Below are 20,053 nucleotides of genomic sequence, written 5' to 3'. Positions count from 1 at the left end.
TGATCAAGCCTCTCCGCAGCTTTGATGGCCACCTCATATTAGTGTCACCAAAGAGCGTTCAAACGTTGCGGCTTTCGCAGAGACGTACAGATCGCTTCAGAATGAATGAGAGGACGCAGCTCAACCTGACACGGGGGACGTGAGGATAGAGGGTATCGCATACGTACATGCTTTTCATGTTCAAGGGAGAGCCGAACACATCATGTGAATTATTAAACAGCTGTGCAGAGACTTTTATCAATAGCTAAAAATCCAGGGATTTCACATCCTTACCTAAGCCAGAAGTAGTCAAGCTAAATTTCAAGGTTCAATGGGGGAAAAAAAAATGAACGAAGATGTGTTTTGAGCTAGACTTGAACATGTAACAAAATCAAATGTTGTACCTTTTTGTCCTCTGAGTAGATGTTCTCATGATAACCTCTGACAATCGTGCGGTCAATAAAAAGGCTCCTCATTACCACGATGGCTTTCAAAACCTTCCCGAGGGTGACCTGGAGAGAATAAAGACAACAGAAGGTAAGTTGAGTGGATGATATTTCAGCATTTCCCCAGCAGTGAATTATTTGATAAAATTACAGCTTGTCTGGAAATTACAAACTTAAAGAATAGAAATATTTAGATTTTTTTTTTTAAATATTAATTTTTTTAAAAAAATATTTATTTAAATTACATTTTCACATTAAATATTGAAATAGGTTTATTCCTTTACTTTGTTAATGATAAAAAATGATGGACTTAAACATTTTAAGACTAAAAATATGCAGAAAATATATTTATATATAACAATATATATTTAAATAATATAAAATATATGTATATATAATAAATATCTATAAATAATCTATTCATAAAGTACACAAAATTAGTGAAAAGAAATGACAGTAATAGCAAAAAGTTTTAATGTAGCCTTTATAAACTATTTTAAAAAATAATTTGTTTATTTTAATAACAATTAACTTTTGGGACATAAAGGGCACCTATACTAAATATACACAATTAAATTTTTACATTTTTGGATTATTTAACAAAAAACTACAGCTTGTCTGGAAAATAAAGAATTAAAAAAAATGTGTCTTTATGTCAAATATTTATTTAAATGACATTTTACAATAAATATTGAAATTGTTTGATTATTTCATACTTTGTTAATGTTAATGTTAAAATGCTAAAATGCAATAATATTTTTATGATGGATCTAAATATTTTAAGCCTGAGAATGTGCATAAAATATGCATAAACCTATGCATAGAATACACAAAATTGGTGAAAATAAATGATAGTCATGGTGGCAACTTTTAATATGACTTTTATAAACAAAAAAGTTAATTTGTTTATTTCTATAATAATTCAAATTTGGGACATAAAAAGGTGCATATACTAAATACGCACAAATAATTTTTCCACATTTTTGGATTATTTGACAAAATTACAGTTTGTCTGGAAATTACAAATTTAAAAAAAAATGTGATTTTTAAAAAATTATCTTGATTTTTCTTTAAGTCAAAATTTATTTAAATGACATTTTCACAATAAATATTGAAATTGTTTGATTACTTCATACTTTGTTAATGATAAAAAATTCAATATATTTATGATGAACTTAAGTACTTTAAGATTGAAAATATGCATAAAAGATGCATAAATCTATGCATAAAATACAAATAAATTGTGAAAATAAATACATGATAGTCATGGTAAAAAGTTTTAATATAAACTAAACTAAATTTAAAAGGTTAACTTGTTTATTTTATTTAAAAATTAACATTTGGGACATAAAAGGCACAATCTAAATATTCAGACTAAAAATGAAATTTTATTTTTTTTTTGTCAAATATTTATTCACAATAAATATATTCACAGACATATTCACAATAAATATTAAAATAGGTTTGATTATTTCCTACTTTGTAAATGCTAGAAAAAGCTAAAAATGCAATAATATTTTTATGATGGACTTATTTAATATTAATATTTTAAGACTGAAAATATGCATAAAGCTATGCACAAAATGCACATAGTTACCAAAAATAAAAGACACTCCAGGTAAAAAGTTTTAATATGACCTTCATAAACAATGTAAACAGTTCATTTGTTTTTTTTTTTTTAAATAACAATTAACCTTTAGGACATTAGGACACAAATTACAGCTTGTCTGGAAATTACGAATTTAACCAATAAAAATATTCAGATTTTTTAAAACATGATCTTCATTTTTCTTTATGTCAAACATTTATTTAAATTACATTTTCACAATAAAAACTGAAATAGGTTTGATTATGTCCTACTTTATTAATGATAATGATTGCACTAAAAATGCAGTAATATGGAGTTTTAATATGCCTTTTATAAACAAAATTCAAAAAGCTCATTTGTTTATCTGAATAATTTACTTTTGGGACATAAAGGTGTCCGTAACTACTATCCATTCAACCAAAATATCTTTAATTTACAGTTGAACTGCAAATCAAAAATGGCTGGTTTGGCCAATTTTGCCCAACAAAAAGCGTAAACTCTTCTCTTCCGAGAACCTGCTTTTTCTTTCATGCCAAAAAAAGTTCACGCTCCAGCCTGAAACCATCTGCTGTCAGGAGGGGTTTCGCTCGAGTCTTTTGGCTTAAGATGGGTTTAATCTGAGGCAATCCCAGTACAATATTCTTAAATCCTCACATTCACTTAGGTTTCACGCTACACACACCTCTGAGAGAAAAACAGACACAGTACAACATGGACAGAAAGAGAGGTGAGGATCTTTAAACCAACCCCTCGCTGTATTTGCCAAAGCTGTTTAAATATCAACACCGTCCCGCGAACAAAACAGCAATGGGTTTCGCCTGAGCCCCATTTGCTGAATAATTTATGTATCAGACACAGTAAGGGATGCTGGGTAGGCCTGGGCCAGGTCTGAATGCTGGCAGGGTGGAGACGGTTTCTTTTTGTGGTCCCTCTGAGGTTTTCAGAAGCCGCTAGATTTGACCCCACCACTGACTGTAAAGGGGAATGCACTCAGGCAGTCTGAAAAAAGACGGACAATGGCGACCAGCGTGATAAAGTTCAGCTAAAATAACACCCGAGTGACAAAGTTTGACATGAAAAGGAACTCGGAATCAGAAGAAATGAAATATCAGTTCATTTGAGATTCAGAGGAGAGTTTTCAGGCTCCTCAGAGCTCACTTTTTATAAATGCCAAACCAATAATGCAATATGGAGGGGACTGCTATTATAAAGAGGGATTTCAGTTTGGCAGAGCTGAATGTGCTATCGTGAATCCTCGTTACAAAGAAAGAAAATAAGGAATGAATTAAAATGAGATTTCACAAGCATTACAACGGATGGATTGTCTGGCAGTCAATGAAGAAAAACAAACATGTCACTGAAGTCCAACGAAAGAATCTAGTGAGGTTCTATGCATACATGAATAAATATATGAATATGAATTGTTTGTTGTTTGGGTGAAAGAGTTGATTGTAAACACAAACCATATTCGTTGAAAGAGATGTCACAGCCATAGATTCCCACACCTGGTAATTGGAAAACTTTTACAGAGGAGATTGGGTACTATGAGAAATGGAGATGCGCTTTCTCAGCCTTTATTAACGTATGTAAATATGGTCTCCAAGTAAATGTTTCAACCTAATTTCTCCTACAATCAGTCAGGGCTGGGCGATTTTTCAGATTTATTGATTCATTCAAAAGTAATGTTTTGCCACGATTTTATTCTTTAATGTTAGAATTAGACACTTGGACAATATGCCAATGACAACAGTAAAGAGAAAAGAACAATCCACAGAATGCGCTTTTGTGTTGACAAAGATGTGACGCGGGCAGCGGAATAGGAAAAACGTGCAAGAAAAGGGCAGTGAACTTCTTTTAGCTTGAGTTCCGTGTTTTTACAATGCCGTTTCATGAATGAGACGCTCCAAGAGACGCGAGTCCAACAGTCAACATGTCCATGTTTTCATAGAATAAGCAATGGAAAGTGCATTCGAAGAAGAAACCTGTGAAGAACTACTACTATATGTCTGATATTTCATTTTTGCATCATGATGACAGGCTGAAAGCTGCTGTTCATTGTTTTACACAACATTTATAGTTAATAATAGTCTCCTGGTGACATACCTTAAGTCATTTTGAATTTGAATTGCCATTGCCTTGACTTTTGAGATTTTTTTAACCATTTTCCTCATTATTTCTTAACTTATAAAATGTGTAAGACAAGTTTGTACAAGATGTAGTTGTAGTGAATGCATCTTTTCTGCAAAGTTATTTAGCAAGTGATTTGTTTAAAATTTACATTATGTTGACAACTTCATGTGTGGTGCACTTGGAATAGAATTTTCTTTAAATTGGTCATCGGATGCAAACTTCACTTTTACATGTTTGAACATTAATACTGGCGGTGTATGTACAAAACTACCCTATAATGATAAAAATCCATGCAGTAGTTTTTAATTAATCTGTAAAAATAATATCCCCTTTTTCAAATCAAGCCATTGTCAGATGCCTGTCATTGTGGCGTCACACCGACAGAGGCCGCTCCCGCGATAGTTGATTGACATGAGCGTTTCACCTCAGATCAGCTGTAACAGTCCAACCTCCATTGTTTCGATGCCGGAGCAGGGATGTAAGTTAGATAAGAATATCTCAGATTCAATGGATTACATTTGTTTGTGAAGGGAATGCGCCTCTCGATCAACATAAATCCGTCTATGTTCGTGCAAATCATTCGTGATCCTGCTTCACTTACAGCAGAAGTGAGTATAAGGTTTTTTTTTTTTTATCTCTGCAATCACCTTTCCTAATAACGTGCTAGTTAGCAAGTTTTGCAGCTAAACACGCTAAATGTGGCTAAAGTAAACAATCTCTCACAGCAGCACGTCACTCCTCAGAGAGAAGACGGGCGGGGTGAGCAGAGCTCATTTGCATTTAAAGGAACAATCCCCTCAGAAAGGGATGATTTTTGCAGAGCTCATTTTGGCAAGGTAAAAAGGGTGCTGTTTTACACTACCATTGAAAGTTTAGACCCTAAAGAGCCATATCGACTTCTGGAAAATGGGCATCCGATGACCCCTTTAACTAGAGGGTTATTAAAGAAAAAGTTACTTGAATCGTGTTGTAGTTACATTTTCAAGTTGACTAGTTAAAAATCATAAAAAAGGGGTTTACATCTGAATATTTTCACAGACATACATATTAGATTGATTTCTCCAAAATTGCATTGACTGCTCTAAAATATGAGAAAACAATGTTTCAGGAGTTTAAAATATTAAAAAGTGGGTGGGACACTTTTTTTTCTTGGCGTTTTTGCCTTTATTACTATAGGACAGATAGTATTCCCCAAATTCTTCACATCAGTGAATAAATGCATAGATATGCAATAAACATTCGTACTCTTAAACAGTTTTGGGTTCTAATCAGTCCATGTCTATTTTCCCTCCTTATTAAAATCAGAGATGTTCATCAGTTGTATATGCAAAGCAGGGACACAATTTGTGTTTTGTTTTGTGATTTAACTCTAATTAATAACTAGTCTCCGCAACGTTTTAACGATACATGGTGTGCTGTGCTTTTAAATTAAATCATTATAATCTTAATTCAGATAATGAAGGATTTTGAAAGACAGTAATCAGTGTTAAATACTACTGTAAGGTAAACCCTGCCTGCTTTAAATGTCTGAAAACGATTAACAGCTAAGAAAAATTCTGAAAAATGTCAATTTAAATTTCGAAAATAATCAAAAGTAATCAAATGTAATCAGTTACATTACTTTAATCAAGTAATCAAAATAGCTGCACTTCTTATTACATTTTAAATAGGGTAACCTGTAATCTGTAAAGTTTCCAAACTTCCAAAGTAACACTGATTATTTATATACTATTATAGTATTATTTTGAATTGTATTTTTCAGTTTTTATTTTAATTGTATTTTTAGTTTTAGCAATTTTGTTACGTGCTTTTGTCATTTTTATTACTTTGTTGTTGTTATTTTTATATTTCTATTCGCCTTTCATTTTTAGTTTAAGTAATTTAGTAATTTCTATTTATCTATTCTATTTTTTTCCTCAAATGATTTTTCCAAAATAATGTTTTCAAATTTTTTAAAGTTGTTCATCTAATATTCATATTTTATTTTATATCAGCTTTATTTCAAATGATTAAAAATGATTTTTAATAGCTTTAGTTAACAGTAACAACACCGTTTAAAGGGATAGTTCACCGAAAAATGAAAATTCTGTCATCAATTACTGACCCTCACCTCGTTCCAAACCCGTAAGACCTTCATTCATCTTCAGAACACAAATTAAGATGTTTTTGATGAAATCTGAGAGCTTTCTGACCCTGCATAGACAGCAACACAACTACCACATTCATAACCCACAAAGGTAGCAAGGATATGCGTTGAAAACGGAAGAAAAGGAATTGTTGAATAAAGTCGTTACTTTTGTTTTCAATGCTATTGTAGCTTCATAACATTCAGGATGAACAATGTCCTTACTACCTTCCTGGGCCTTGAACATGTCAGTTGCATTGCTGTCTATCCAGGGTAAGAAAGTTATCGGATTTTATCAAAAATATTTAATTTGTGGTCAGAAGATTAACAAAGGTCTTACATGTTTGGAAAGACAAAGTACTTGTTTTGCACACGAGCAAATCTGTCCGTGTCTGGCACTGTATGCATTGCATTCTTTGTCAAACTGACATAAGAAAACAAGCATGCGCCTATGTTAATATACTGTGGTGAAATAATTACATCTGTTAAAATAATACGTGCTGTTATCACGTAAACAAAATACCCCAAATTCTGCTTATATCAAGCGCTCATGTGCTGCTAACCATGGTAAAGAATCATTGTTTCAACATTATTCGGACAAGACGTCAATGTTCAGAAAAAAGGTGAATGGGGGGAAAAAAAAAAAAACTCAAAACAAGCAATTACATTTTTAGACAAGGAAAGAGTAATATACTAGGAATACAGAAAAAACATGTCCAACAGAAAGGAAGTCAAAGGTTTGGAACAACATGAGTAAGTGAAATAATTTTTTCTTTAAGACCACCACACGAGGCTCCTTCAATCACCCAACATCAAGCAAACAAGAGAGTACAGGTATAGCACACTGGTGCACACATACACAAACCTTCAAAACTCAACAGTGTGGGAAAAAAGAAACTCTGCAGACATGATCAATCATGTCAAAATTCAGTAGAAATACCCATTCAGACGCGTTGGTACTCTGTGAGCCCTCACAACACATGTTTTTCCCGCTTTAAGGTTTGCTTATTAAATTCATGTCTGTCAGAGTAGCTGAACGCCTGGCCTCTGCCCGGAGCCGCTTGGCGCTGGCAGCCGACACCAGCACTCACAGCCTGAATCCATTACCCCTGACAGCCTTTAAAGTCATAGTTCTCCCAAATGTAAATTGAAATATTATTTTTCTTACCAGAAAGGCTTAGAAAAGACTTAGAGGGTGGATGCCCAAAAACGAAAGCAGTTATTTTTTGTTCACTTATAACAGCTGCCTTAAAAAAGTGCATTTAGGGAAGAAAGCAAATATGTAAAGAAAAACATGCACACATATCCTACACTCAAAACAAAATCATCCAGTGCTGGATCAAACATGGACAAACTCTGCAACAGGATTGTTTTGACCCAGCAGTTGGGTTAAATGTTTAACCCAACCTTTTGTGTAGTTTTATTTAACTCAACTATTGTTATAAATTACTATATGGCTGGCTTGAAATGAACCCAAAATAGGCTGTAAATTAAAAAAAAAAAATCAGACACTTACTAGAGGCATCAGGAGTAATCAAAGGGTGATTTGTTATTATCATTATTATCATATGTTAATTCATAAAAAATATATATTATTAATTAATGTTAATTTCCAACCTGTTTTGGGTTCATTTTAAGCAAGAAATATAGTCATTTTTAATCAACATATTTAACCCAACCGCTGGGTCAAAACAACCCAATCGTGTGTACATTAAATATATTTATTATGAAACTTATTGAGGGTTAAAAACACAGATTCTTTTAGAGTGATTAAAATAATATTACAATTAAAATAAGTTTTAGAATACGTTAACAAGAAGTTAACAGAACAAAATTTAAAAAAAATAATCTGGGATAGGTCTGTAGCTATCAATTATTTCAGTAATCGAGTATTCTACTGATTATTCCATCGATTAATTGAGTAATCGGATAAGAAGTAATTTTTCTTTATTAAAGAGCAATACAAAATATACAAGAGAAAATAAGATAGGTCTCTAATTTGTTTCCTTTTTAGAAAAATGAACATTTTTATTGCTGAAATTGCATACATTAATAACCATAAAATCTAAACCCATTTAATGCATTTATTTGCCAAATTACATTCAAAATGCAACAATAAATATATCAATAAAAAATAATAATGTGAAAAAAAAGTAATGTGAAATAGATTTTTGTATATATCAAATTTACATTACTTTAGTAAAAGGTAAACATTACAACCTAAAACCAAGGCATAAATTAAAAATTGAGGCATTCTAGAACAAAACACCGTCATGTTGCTCAAAGACACAATACAGTGCTGTGGCTGTGTTTGGAAGGGTAATTTGTTGGTGAAATAGAGCAAAAACAGGCAATGTGCTGTCTAAAAAGTCACTCACTTAATATTTTAATATTTGTAAAAATAATTTGCCTTGATTTTTTGTATTCGGGTTACTCGAGTTACTAGAGAAATCGTTTCAGCCCTAATCTGGGAACATGATGGCTCAACAAAGGTGATAAATAAATAAATAAATAAATAAATAAATAAATAAATAAATAAATAAAATGAAAATTAGATCTAAAATATAACAAAAATTAAATAAAATAGAGGTAACAGAGGTAAGAGGAAATATTTTCAAAATATGATAAAATATATACATACATATATACAGACACATATATAGACACACACACACACACACACACACACACACACATATATACACACATATATATATATATATATATATATATATATATATATATATATATATATATATATATATATATATATATATACACACACATACATACATACATATACATATACATATACATACACACATATATATATATATATATATAGTTTTAGTTACTTACAAATATTTTCAGAACAAAATAAAAAAAAAATCTAAGAACATGGCTCGGGGTGATGTATAAATAAATAAAAAAATTAAAGTTTAAAAAAAATTAAAATTAAATTAAAACTAAAAACAAAACAAGCAAACAATAAAAATAAAATATTTAATAAATTAAGATAAAACAAAACAAAAACTCAAAGAAAAAATCAAAGTAAGTTCTAGAATAAGTTTTACTTAATTGTAAATATTTGCAGAACAAAATACAAAAGAACATGATGGCTCAACAAGGGTAATAAATAAACAAAAATTTTTTTTAGACTGAAGCCGAAAGCAGTTTTTTTTTTTTTTTTTTTCAAAAATAAAAACAAAAAGCAAGCAAAATGTAAAAATAAATTAAAATATAATATTTTAAATATAAAACAAAACAAAAAAAAGAGAATATGATGGCCCAACAGAAGCGATGAACAAACTAATAAAAATAAATCAATCTAAATAAAACTCCACAATCAATCAAAAAAGAATACTTCTTAGCAAATTATAAATATTTCCAACATAAAATAAAATGTCAGAACATGATGGTCCAACATGAGTATGATGTATAAATAATTACATAACATAAATCTTAAAAAAAAATAAATAAATAAAAAAATCCAAACAAAACTAAAAACAAAAAGAAAAATATAATAATAGAATTAAATAACAACATAAAATAAAAAAAGTGAAAAAGTGTTATGTTAGATTCTCATATAGAGTGAATAATGCCTTCTGGTCTTTCTTCTCCTTTCATAAGAATCCTGCTGAGTGCCGCAGCAATAAAACCACCACTGATCACCAGCCGGTGGAGGCACAGAACTTCACAGAAACTTCACACGCATTTTTTCCCCACATGCTGAGTTTCTTTTTCTTTTTGTCTTGTTTCACCACAACATGATTTCTAAGAGAAACTGATTTATAGAGGCTGTGGACAGAGGACACCACGCATTGTTTTCATACTGCCCGCTTGTCTAACAATGACATTCACTGCATATTATTTAATATACAATTCTAGAAACTTTCTGTGAATCAGATCATGTCAGATAACATCAAACAAATGTTTTGGACAAAGAAACCTTTGAACGAAGGTACATCTCTATTTATATACAAACTGGATTTTTCTTTAAACTATTTTAGTTTTTCTTCCATGCACCCAACTTAAAATTGTAATTTATGATAACACTATTTTGTTTTGCGCAGAGAAGCACAGCTGATCTCCATCGCCTTCCCCAAAAACCATGATCCCTTAAAGCAGGATTTCAGGAGTTGATCAAAGGCCTCCGAATGAAACCGCACTGCTACAGCGAGGTTAATATATCCCAGCTTCCTAAAACACACCGCTGATGCGTGAATCACTGACGCAAGACATATTAAAAGAAAAACAACCTCAAAAAGCCGTAACTTGTACTCATCAAACCTGAACTTTTCAGCACTAGAGAAATAGTAGCTCGCCAGTGTGACTCAAGCAATTTCTCGTGATCTATCGAAACGAAAAAAAAAAGCCAAATCCCTCGCCGTAATTCTAGGTGTGAAGCCAGTTAGTAGCGTCAATAGCTATTTCTAGGCACGTTTTTTTAGCTATAAGCTATTGGGAAAGTACGTTTCTGGCCATGGGCCAGAGAAACATAAATACTAGAAAGAAAAGAGGTTGACTTCGAGTGTGGTAAACGTCAGGGTGTCCTGGAAAGGTTCATTAGCTGATCTTAAGTGCATCCCGAACGACTGGATCGCAATGGCGGCAGATGGTATTTTTTATTTGGAGTGAGAGTGGGCCGCCGAGAGGGAGGGGAAAGTGGCAAAAACTGTGAGATTGGACAAAAAAGAAACAGTTTCTAAGCAACAAGTGAGATCTCAAATCAGCTGCGAACAAGGAAGGAAAGAAGCCAGGCGAGAACGTGGCCAAGCGTCCTGCTCCCCATGACCTCTCCTTTGAGAAAAATGGATCCTCATTCAAGTCGCTCGAGACTAAAATAAGTTTCGTGTTCAGCTGAAACGTTCTACTGTATGCTTTTCAGCTCGTTTCTAAAACACGACTGCATTCACTTCGGCAGAACCGGGGGAAATAAAAGACCTTTTACATCTGACAGTTGCATGTGTTTTGTATCAGGGCAGTATCCGGATATTTAACTTTATATATTTAGCAGATATTTAGCTTTTGCATCCAATTACACATTATTGTGCAAAACGGGAAATAAATAAATGAATGTATTACAAAAAAATAAATAAAAACAAATAAAACAAAAAAAACAAAACAAACGAAAAAAAGCAAAGCAAAAACAAACAAAAAAAATCAAATGTTAGAACATGACGGCAAAAAACAAAAACAACACAAACAAATACAATCTAAACACAAATAAATAAATAACCAAGTAAGTTCTAAATTAAGTTTAACAATAAAATGTTTAGGGGGTGATTAAAATAAAATAAAATAAGATGAAATAAGATAAAATAAGATAAAATAAAATAAAAAAAAAAATAAAATAAAATGTGAAAACATGGCCCCTCCCCCCAAAAAACAAACAAAAACAAGTTCTAGATTAAGTTATAGCTAATAACAAATATTAAATCCAGAATAAAATAAAATATGTGAAACATTTTAGGGGTGAAAATAAAATAAAATACATAAAGTAAAATAAAATTAAATAAAATAAAAACCAAAAACAAACAAAAAATAAAATAAAATGTGAGAACATGATGCCCCCAAAAAACAAACATACAAAAACAATGTAAGCATAAATAAATATATAAAAAAATAAATAAATAAAAATAAATAAACAAGTAGGTAGGTATGTATGTAAGTTTGTTCTAGATTAAGTTTTAGCTAATTATAAATATTTCCAGAATAAAATAAAATGTGAGAAACATTTTAGAAGTGATAAATAAAGTAAAAAAAAAAAGAGAATAAAATGTGAAAACATGGCCCCTCCACCCAATAAAATATAATAAAATAATCCAAGCCAAACCAAAAACAAAAAAAAATACAAAAAATAAAATAAAATAAAATGTGAGAACTTGATGGCCTGTCCGAACTGCCTCTGTCATTTAAATTTTTTTTTTTTACAATTTCAAAAAAAGTGCATGTATTAAAAAGTGTGTGTATTTATACAGTATTTATGTTTAAAAACATTTCTGTTACATTATGTATGTGTGTATCTCCTTTAAGACCCTATTAGAAGGGATTAGAATTGAAAAACAGCATCAAAAATAAGGTTTTAAAGTGCTCCTGCAAAAATAGACCAGGACAGAGATGTGAGGGAGGATTTGGGGAGATAAACGAGAGATTCCAAGTGTAGTCCAGTGGACTAACTCATGGGATATTGTTCATTAAAACGGATGACCAGATCCTGCGGGAAGAATTGCATGTTGCCTTTTTCACATTGCGAGGGCTGAATAAAAAGAAAAAGAGAAGAAGCTGCAACACAAATAGAGCATGATGAAAAAAACTCGGATAATGACTCTTTGATATAGACAAATGTGGTCAGAATCAATCCCAGAACACTTTTAATTTTGTCAAATGTGATACAAATGTGAACGCATGTTAATGGCAGATGTAAAGGTGGCATCTCATTTTATACCTAACAGGGTTGTCACAGCGCTCCAAATAGCACCGGGGGGAGCTGTTTTTAGGGAAAAATGTCAGTACAACAGATTTTGAGGTGCACAAATTGCACTATTTTGACAATCCTGGAAATCTGAACGCCACAGCTGAGGTCTCTGAGAGTGTCCACCTCATTAGCTTTCAGCGCAGCTTACTGTACCATCAAAAAAACACGAGGAACAAGCTGACACACCATAATGCCCCTGAGTGCAAAGAGGGGTGTTTTCCAATAGCCTCTTCCACCTCTCTGAGTACGACCTGCTCTGACCTCTCCACCTCACGCCGCTTCTGTCCTCATCAGCACAATCCCACACTCAGAGGTCGTTCTGGAATACTGTCAATATTCCGCAGTCGGAACGCTGCCTCACGCCCATCCGCCCCCGAGGTTCTGACTGCCGTGGCAGTAGCGACCTTGAGGCGGGAAAAATATTTTTAATGTAGATCAATAACAGAACAAGGTCACTTTAAAATTCAATTAACAAACAATTGTTTGACTCTGCTCCAGTTGAACCTTTGGGCTGACCAACCAGACACAACCAGTCCACAATGGATTCAGTCAAGGTGGAAAGGGAACGTAAGGAAACAAGAGGGGAAGTAGCTTGAGTCGTGTGGACTAGCAAGCTAGCGCATGCCTTTTGACACACTCAGCTGTAGGTTCATATGTGGATCTGACTCCCGTGAACATTCACAATTGTGAGACAAAGTTAGAACTGTGGCATAAAAACTTGCAATTCTGGCTTTTCTTGCAAATGTGAGTTTGTATCTGAATTGTAACTTCATTTCTCAGAATTTCGTCTTTATTTCCCGGAATTGCGACTTTACTTGCCGAAATCGCAACTTTACTTTGCAGAACTGCAAGTTTACTTGCCGGAATTGTGACTTTACTTTTTCTGGAATTGCAACTTTACTTGCCGGAATTGCAACTTTACTTCCCGGAATTGCAACTTTATTTTCCAGAATTGCAAGTTTATATCTTGCAATTCTGACTTTACTTCTTAGAATTGCAAGTTTATTTCCTGGAATTGCAAGTTTATTTCCTGGAATTGCAAGTTTACCTTCCGGAATTGCGAATTTACTTCCCGGAATTGCAAACGTACTTCCCGGAATTGCAACTTTACTTCCCGGAATTGTTTATATCTTGTTATAAGCATAATATATATATAAGTTTAAATTAGGGATGTAACGGTATGAAAATTTCTGATCACGATTATAGAAACCAAAATTATCACGGTTATCAGTATTATCACGGTATTGTTAAAATGTACTGGAAATATTCAAAAAAGTACTGACACATACATCACTTCACCAAGTTTTATATTTTAAATCAACAAACAACTAATAAAATGACTTTTTGTTTGCATAATCACTAAAACAACAACAACAGTAGCCTACCAATGATGTCCAGACTAATTAACTAATAGCATGTTCAAATATCTAATGTAAATTTTCAACTAAAGAATGAAAACAGCAAAAAAAAAAGATAAACATCACATTTCAGCCTTTAAATAAAGAAAAGGGTTAAGTCAAAATGATAACTGATTTAATAAATTATTATATGCATTTTATCTGTTCCATAAATAATCTAGATAACTGGTCTGAATTGTTAAAATGTGTAGAATCCACTTAAGCCTGTTTTTCATCAACCGGTCAAAATTTTGGCTACAGCAGGGCATGCAAATTCAGTCCGTTTTTTTGGCTAGACAAAAACTGCACACAAGCTGAATGTAAATGCAAGTCTCTGTAAATCTACTGTATGACACTAGATGGCGCTTATGGAAAAGCTGAATTACAGCTGTTTCCTGTGAACTCCGTGGATAGAGCAGCACTGCGATTAAGAACACTGCTTTTGGTATGATTTGGAGCAAAGGTGAAAACAAAATGCCGTTCAGAGGTACCTTCAGAGGTACATTCATATAATTCATTCATTCATATATTCATTATAATTCCCGATTTCTGTTGGTGGGTGCCCATCCCCCAAAAGGACTGCAAAGTTACCAAATAATACACACGTTCTTTCGATGAGGGTTGTGCTTCACTAAATAAAATGATTTAATAAATACCTGTTTACAATAAGCACTTCTTTGCACATACACAGGACAGTGTTTGAGGGCGCACACGTAATATCTGAGGGAGCGCAGAGCCATGATCACTATATATATGGGAGAGGAAGCCAGCTGCAAGCCGAGAGGATTCATGCTGGCACCCTCTCATACAATAATGCACTCTTGACATTTGCCAAAATAACGCCAAAAACGGCTTCAAATGAACTATGAAAATGAGAATAAAGTCGTAAAAGCTGCAATGCATTTCTTATTGATTAAAATTAACAGAGACTACCTCGTGTTTTTCCGTGAGTGCTCGATTGGCGCCTACGCCCTTAGCACTCTTTTAAAACATACGCCAAATACGGTTTTAATGATAATTGAAATATGAAACGGTAATACTAACCGTGGGGAATTTTATCATGATTTATTGTCAAACAGGTAATCGTTACATCCCTAGTTTAAATCTTGCAATTCTGACTTTATTTCTCAGAACTGCCACTTTACTTCTCGGAATTGCGGGTTTATATCTTGCAATTCTGACTTTATTTCTCAGAACTGCAACTTTACTTCTCGGAACTGCAACTTTACTTCTTGGAACTGCCACTTTACTTCTCGGAACTGCCACTTTACTTCTCGGAATTGCCACTTTACTTCCCAGAATTGCGGGTTTATATCTTGCAGTTCTGACTTTATTTCTCGGAACTGCCACTTTACTTCTTGGAACTGCCACTTTACTTCTCGGAATTGCCACTTTACTTCCCAGAGTTGCGGGTTTATATCTTGCAATTCTGACTTTATTTCTCAGAAATTGTCTCAGTCAAGTATCCAGTCACATGATCATTCAGAAATCATTCTAATATGCTGATTTGCTGGTCAACAAACATTTCTTATTATCAATGTTAAAAACAGTTGTGCCACTCATTTTAATGTAAACTCATTTTATTTTAGGATTCTTTGATTAATAGAAAGTTTAAAAAAAAAACAGAATTTATTTCTATAATTTGTAATTTTTTACAAATTACAAATGTCTTTACTGCTATTTTCGATCTATTTAATTAATAAAAGTATTGAATTCTTCCTTAAAAAAAAAAAACACTCCTACTGAGCCCAAGTCTTTGAACAGAACTGTACATTGATCAATTATGCTTTTTAGCTGTCACAATATTTAAATAATTGAAAATAAGAAAAAAAAAAAAAAAAGAAAAAAAAAAATTTGACCGCGGAATGCTTTAACCAATCAGAACAAGGATTCTAGAGTGGTAAATAGATGCAGATATGGGAATATGCGTGAGATGAGAGACCTTTCTGGAATCTAAAGCTCAAAATCACTACCATCGGTAAAGAGGCCTAAAAACTATACATTCTACTGAAGCCAGTTAAAAGCATTTCTGTTCAACTGCCTATATGTATGTTCATTTCCATACACACTCTACGTCTGTAACTCAGGCAGAATCCTGTGGGACGGTTCACGTTCGTAACTCGCTTTGATCCGGACCGCTGCAGGAGTGACAAGCTCCAGTTTGTGGCAGCACATTTAAAAGTCAGTTTTAAGATCTAAAATGCATCTCTCCACTGCTCTGAGAAAAAAAAAAAAAAAAAAAAGGATATCGTACGTCGTTTCTGCATATAGTTAATAACTGTCATGGAAGAGGGTGCGAGGTTAAGCTAATGGAATTACAGGGCCAACTAAAGCAGGTAGAGGGCCTGAGAAAGACGCATTTTCCATGCTAATTAACATCCCTTAATTATGGTCAGGCAAGGCTGTTAGGCAGAATCTGCCCGTAGAGAGCCGTCCCGTGCCCCAATTAATGCCATCGCACTCTGCACAGCCGTGCCTGTTTACAAAACTGATTTTAAAGAGATGCAGCACTGCTGAGGAGAAAGCTTGATTGCCTCTTGTTATAAAAGACAGATGTGTACCACACTGTGATGTTTTTAACCCTCCCTTATATTCACTGCTATTTGTACACCTACAGGAAAGGGACAGGAACACAAACTAACAAGTTCACCTCTAATATAGTGGTTCTCAACTGATGAGTTGAAAAGAAACTAAGCTAAAATAAAATCAATATTAAATAAAATTAAAATAAAATAAAATAAAAATGTTGTATCTTTTGGATCTGATGTTCAATGCAATGGAAAGCAAAATGAAATTAAACAAAATAAATAAAATAAAATAAAAATTTGAATCTGATGTTCAATGCAAAGAAAAGCCAAAATAATGTAAAATAAGTAAAATAATAAAATAAAAATAAAATAGTTTTGGATCTAATGTTCGATGCAAAAGACGGTTAAACAAATTAAAAAAAAAAAAAAAAAAAAAAAAAAAAAAAAAATTAAAATAGAAATTTTGTACTTTTTGGATCTGATGTTCAATGCAAACTAATAAAATAACATAAAATAAAATAACCCAACATATAACAAAATAAAATAAAATAATAAAATGGTATATTTTAGATGTGATGTTCCATTCAATTGAAAGCTAAATAAAATTAAACACAAAGAATAAAATACAATTTAAAAAAATGAAATACTTTTGGATCCGATGTTCAATGCAGAGGAAGGTAAAATAAATTAAACAAAATAAACATAAAATAACAAAATAAAATAACCTAAAATAACCTAAAATAAAACAAAATAAAAAAAACAAAAAAACAAAATGCTTAAACTTTTGGATGTGATGTTCAATGCAAATAAAAAAGCAAAAATAATGTAAAATTAAATAAAATAATAACAATAAAATCAAAAAAACAAAAAAACAAAAATCTAATTATTATCTGACATTCAATGCAAAGGTAAAGAAAATAAAAACAAAAATTACATTTAAAAATAAAAAAAAATAAGAATAATAAAAGACTTTTGGATTTGCTGCTCAAAACTAATAAAATAAAATCAGATGAGAACCACTGTCCTGGTAAGACAAAAAGCAGTTAAATGACAAAAATGTCCACTTCCTGTTAGAAAAAAAAAAAAAAAAAAAAAAAAAGAATTAGGCAAAACATCTCAAACTCACAAATTACAATCGTCATTCACACATGCACAAACTGTCCATCAAACTGTCCCTTTTTTTTTCCCTGAACGCTTTGTTGAGCACCGTAGAAAAGCGCGTCCGACGAAGGGCCTGGCAGCGATTTAGCCCCCACGGTGACAGATCACTCCGGCCTGCCAACTGGGCCATCTGGAAGTGCATGCCCTGTGGGTGTGAACCACTGAACTCCCACTGCTGTGGAAGGGGCATTTGTAGTCTTCCTGGCACCACTGCCAAGATCCCTCAGTCTCTCTTTCCTCTCAGTCAGCGTTGCCAAAAGACATGACGGCAGCAGAGAAGTGTCAGAGGAAGTCTCAAAGGTAAGGGGGATGGTATGTGGTGTGAATGACCCAACTGACAACTGACATCATCTCAGAATGTAATTATTCAGCCCAAAAAGGGCTAGGTAGAGGGGAAAACATACCAGGAGACAAGACAAATATTGGTACGCTCACTGATACGGTGTACCATTGACAAAAATATCCAAATGACCCATTGTGACAACTTATGTTGCAATCAGGGGTGTCATACACCTACATTTTTTCTTTGTTTTTCACTGAGAAGGCACCAAGTCAAGCCTGGCTCACGTTCTGTGCTACTTGAGATGAGACATGACTAAAGAGGAAGAAAAACACGTAAATGATGACAGAAGCAAATGGAAATGATCTGTGTTGCCTGGTTATACTGGACGAAATGATCTGTGTTGCCTGGTTATACTGGACAAAATTAGATGTGTAAATGTATGATTACTATGGAAGCACATTTCCACCACTAAATAAAATTTAAAAAAGGTCATTGTGACTTTTATCTCACAGTTCTGACTTTTTTTCCTCACAATTGTGAGTTTACATATCGCAATTCTGACTTTTTCTCAGAATTCTGAGATATAAACTCACAATTGTGAGTTATGAAGTCGACCTTTCTGTGAAAAACAATTGTGAAAAAGTTGGAATTGTGACTTATCTTGCTATTCTAACTTTATTCTGCACAATTGTGAGTTCATATCATTCAATTCTGTGAAAAAAAGTTAGAATTCTGACTTTTTTGCCTCACAATTGCAAGTTTACATCTCACAATTAAGGCTTTTTTTCCCCACAATTGTGAGTTTACATTTCACAATTCTGACTTTATCTCAGAATTCTGAGATATAAACTTGCAATTGTGAGTTATGAAGTCAACCTTTCTCAGAATTGCAAGTTTATTTTTCAGACTTGCGAAAAAAGTCAGAATTGTTAGCTTATATCTCACAATTCTAACTTTATAAAACATTTTTCCCCCTTAAAATTTATAATTCGCAACTGCAAGTTTATATCTCACGATTCTAAGAAAAAGTCTGAATTGTGTAAAAAGTCAGAATTGCAACTTTCATCTTGCTATTCTGACTTTATTCTTTGCAACTGTGAGTTTATATCACCCAATTCTGAAAAAAGTCAGAAATGTGAGTTTATATCAAATTCTGATTTTTTTTCCACAATTGTGGGGTTACATTTTATAATTCCAACTTTATCTCAGAATTCTGATATATAAACTCACAACTGTGAGTTATAAAGTCAGATTCGCAAGACATAAACTCGCAATCCTTAGAAAAGTCAGAATTGTTAGTTTATATCTCACAATTCTGACTTTATAAAACACAATTGCGAGTTAAGTCAGAATTGTGAGATATATACTCGCAATTCCGAAAACATTTTTTCCCCTCATAATTGGACTTTATAACTTGCACATTGCAAGTTCATATCTCACAATTTTGAGAAAAAGTCAGAATTGCATAAAAAAAAAAGTCAGAATTGTCACTTCTATCCTGCTATTCTGAATTTGTTTTTGCAATTGTGAGTTTATATCACCCAAATCTGAGAAAAAAGTCAGACTTGTGAGTTTATATCTCACAGTTGTGAGAAAAATTCTGTCTGAATTGTGAAATTAAACAGTCGCAATAACCTTTTTTTTTATTCAGTGGCCACTGAATTAAAAAAATAAAATAAAATTAAAGCTGCAAGCAGCGATGAACGGGCCCTCGCACCCGGGCTCACCGCCGACCGGTGGCTTTAGGGAAACAGCGAACGGTGGGCACTATGCTTTTAACATAGTAAATTTAGGAGGAATATATCAAAGTCATTTAGATGTGCCAAACTTCATGCTGCCAGCTGGTGGCGCTATGCCTATAACTGAATATTGGCATGTAGACGTCTTCAGGTCAGCGCTTTTATCAAACATATGAAGTTTGGTGCAGATTGAACATGG

At 32.9% G+C, this 20,053-nt stretch overlaps 1 protein-coding gene across 1 annotated transcript in view; it reads right to left on the bottom strand.

Moving 5' to 3' along the window:
* Positions 1–20,053, bottom strand: part of med27 (mediator complex subunit 27) — an 82,615-nt gene that overhangs the window by 12,647 nt on the left and 49,915 nt on the right. The window contains exon 5 of the mRNA XM_051117471.1: positions 384–491. Within this exon, the coding sequence (XP_050973428.1) occupies positions 384–491 (108 nt within the window). The remainder of the gene's footprint in view (positions 1–383; positions 492–20,053) is intronic.

This window comes from Labeo rohita, chromosome 8 (genome assembly GCF_022985175.1).
Source record: "Labeo rohita strain BAU-BD-2019 chromosome 8, IGBB_LRoh.1.0, whole genome shotgun sequence".
Taxonomy (NCBI): domain Eukaryota; kingdom Metazoa; phylum Chordata; class Actinopteri; order Cypriniformes; family Cyprinidae; genus Labeo; species Labeo rohita.
This window is presented reverse-complemented; position numbering and strand designations above follow the sequence as displayed.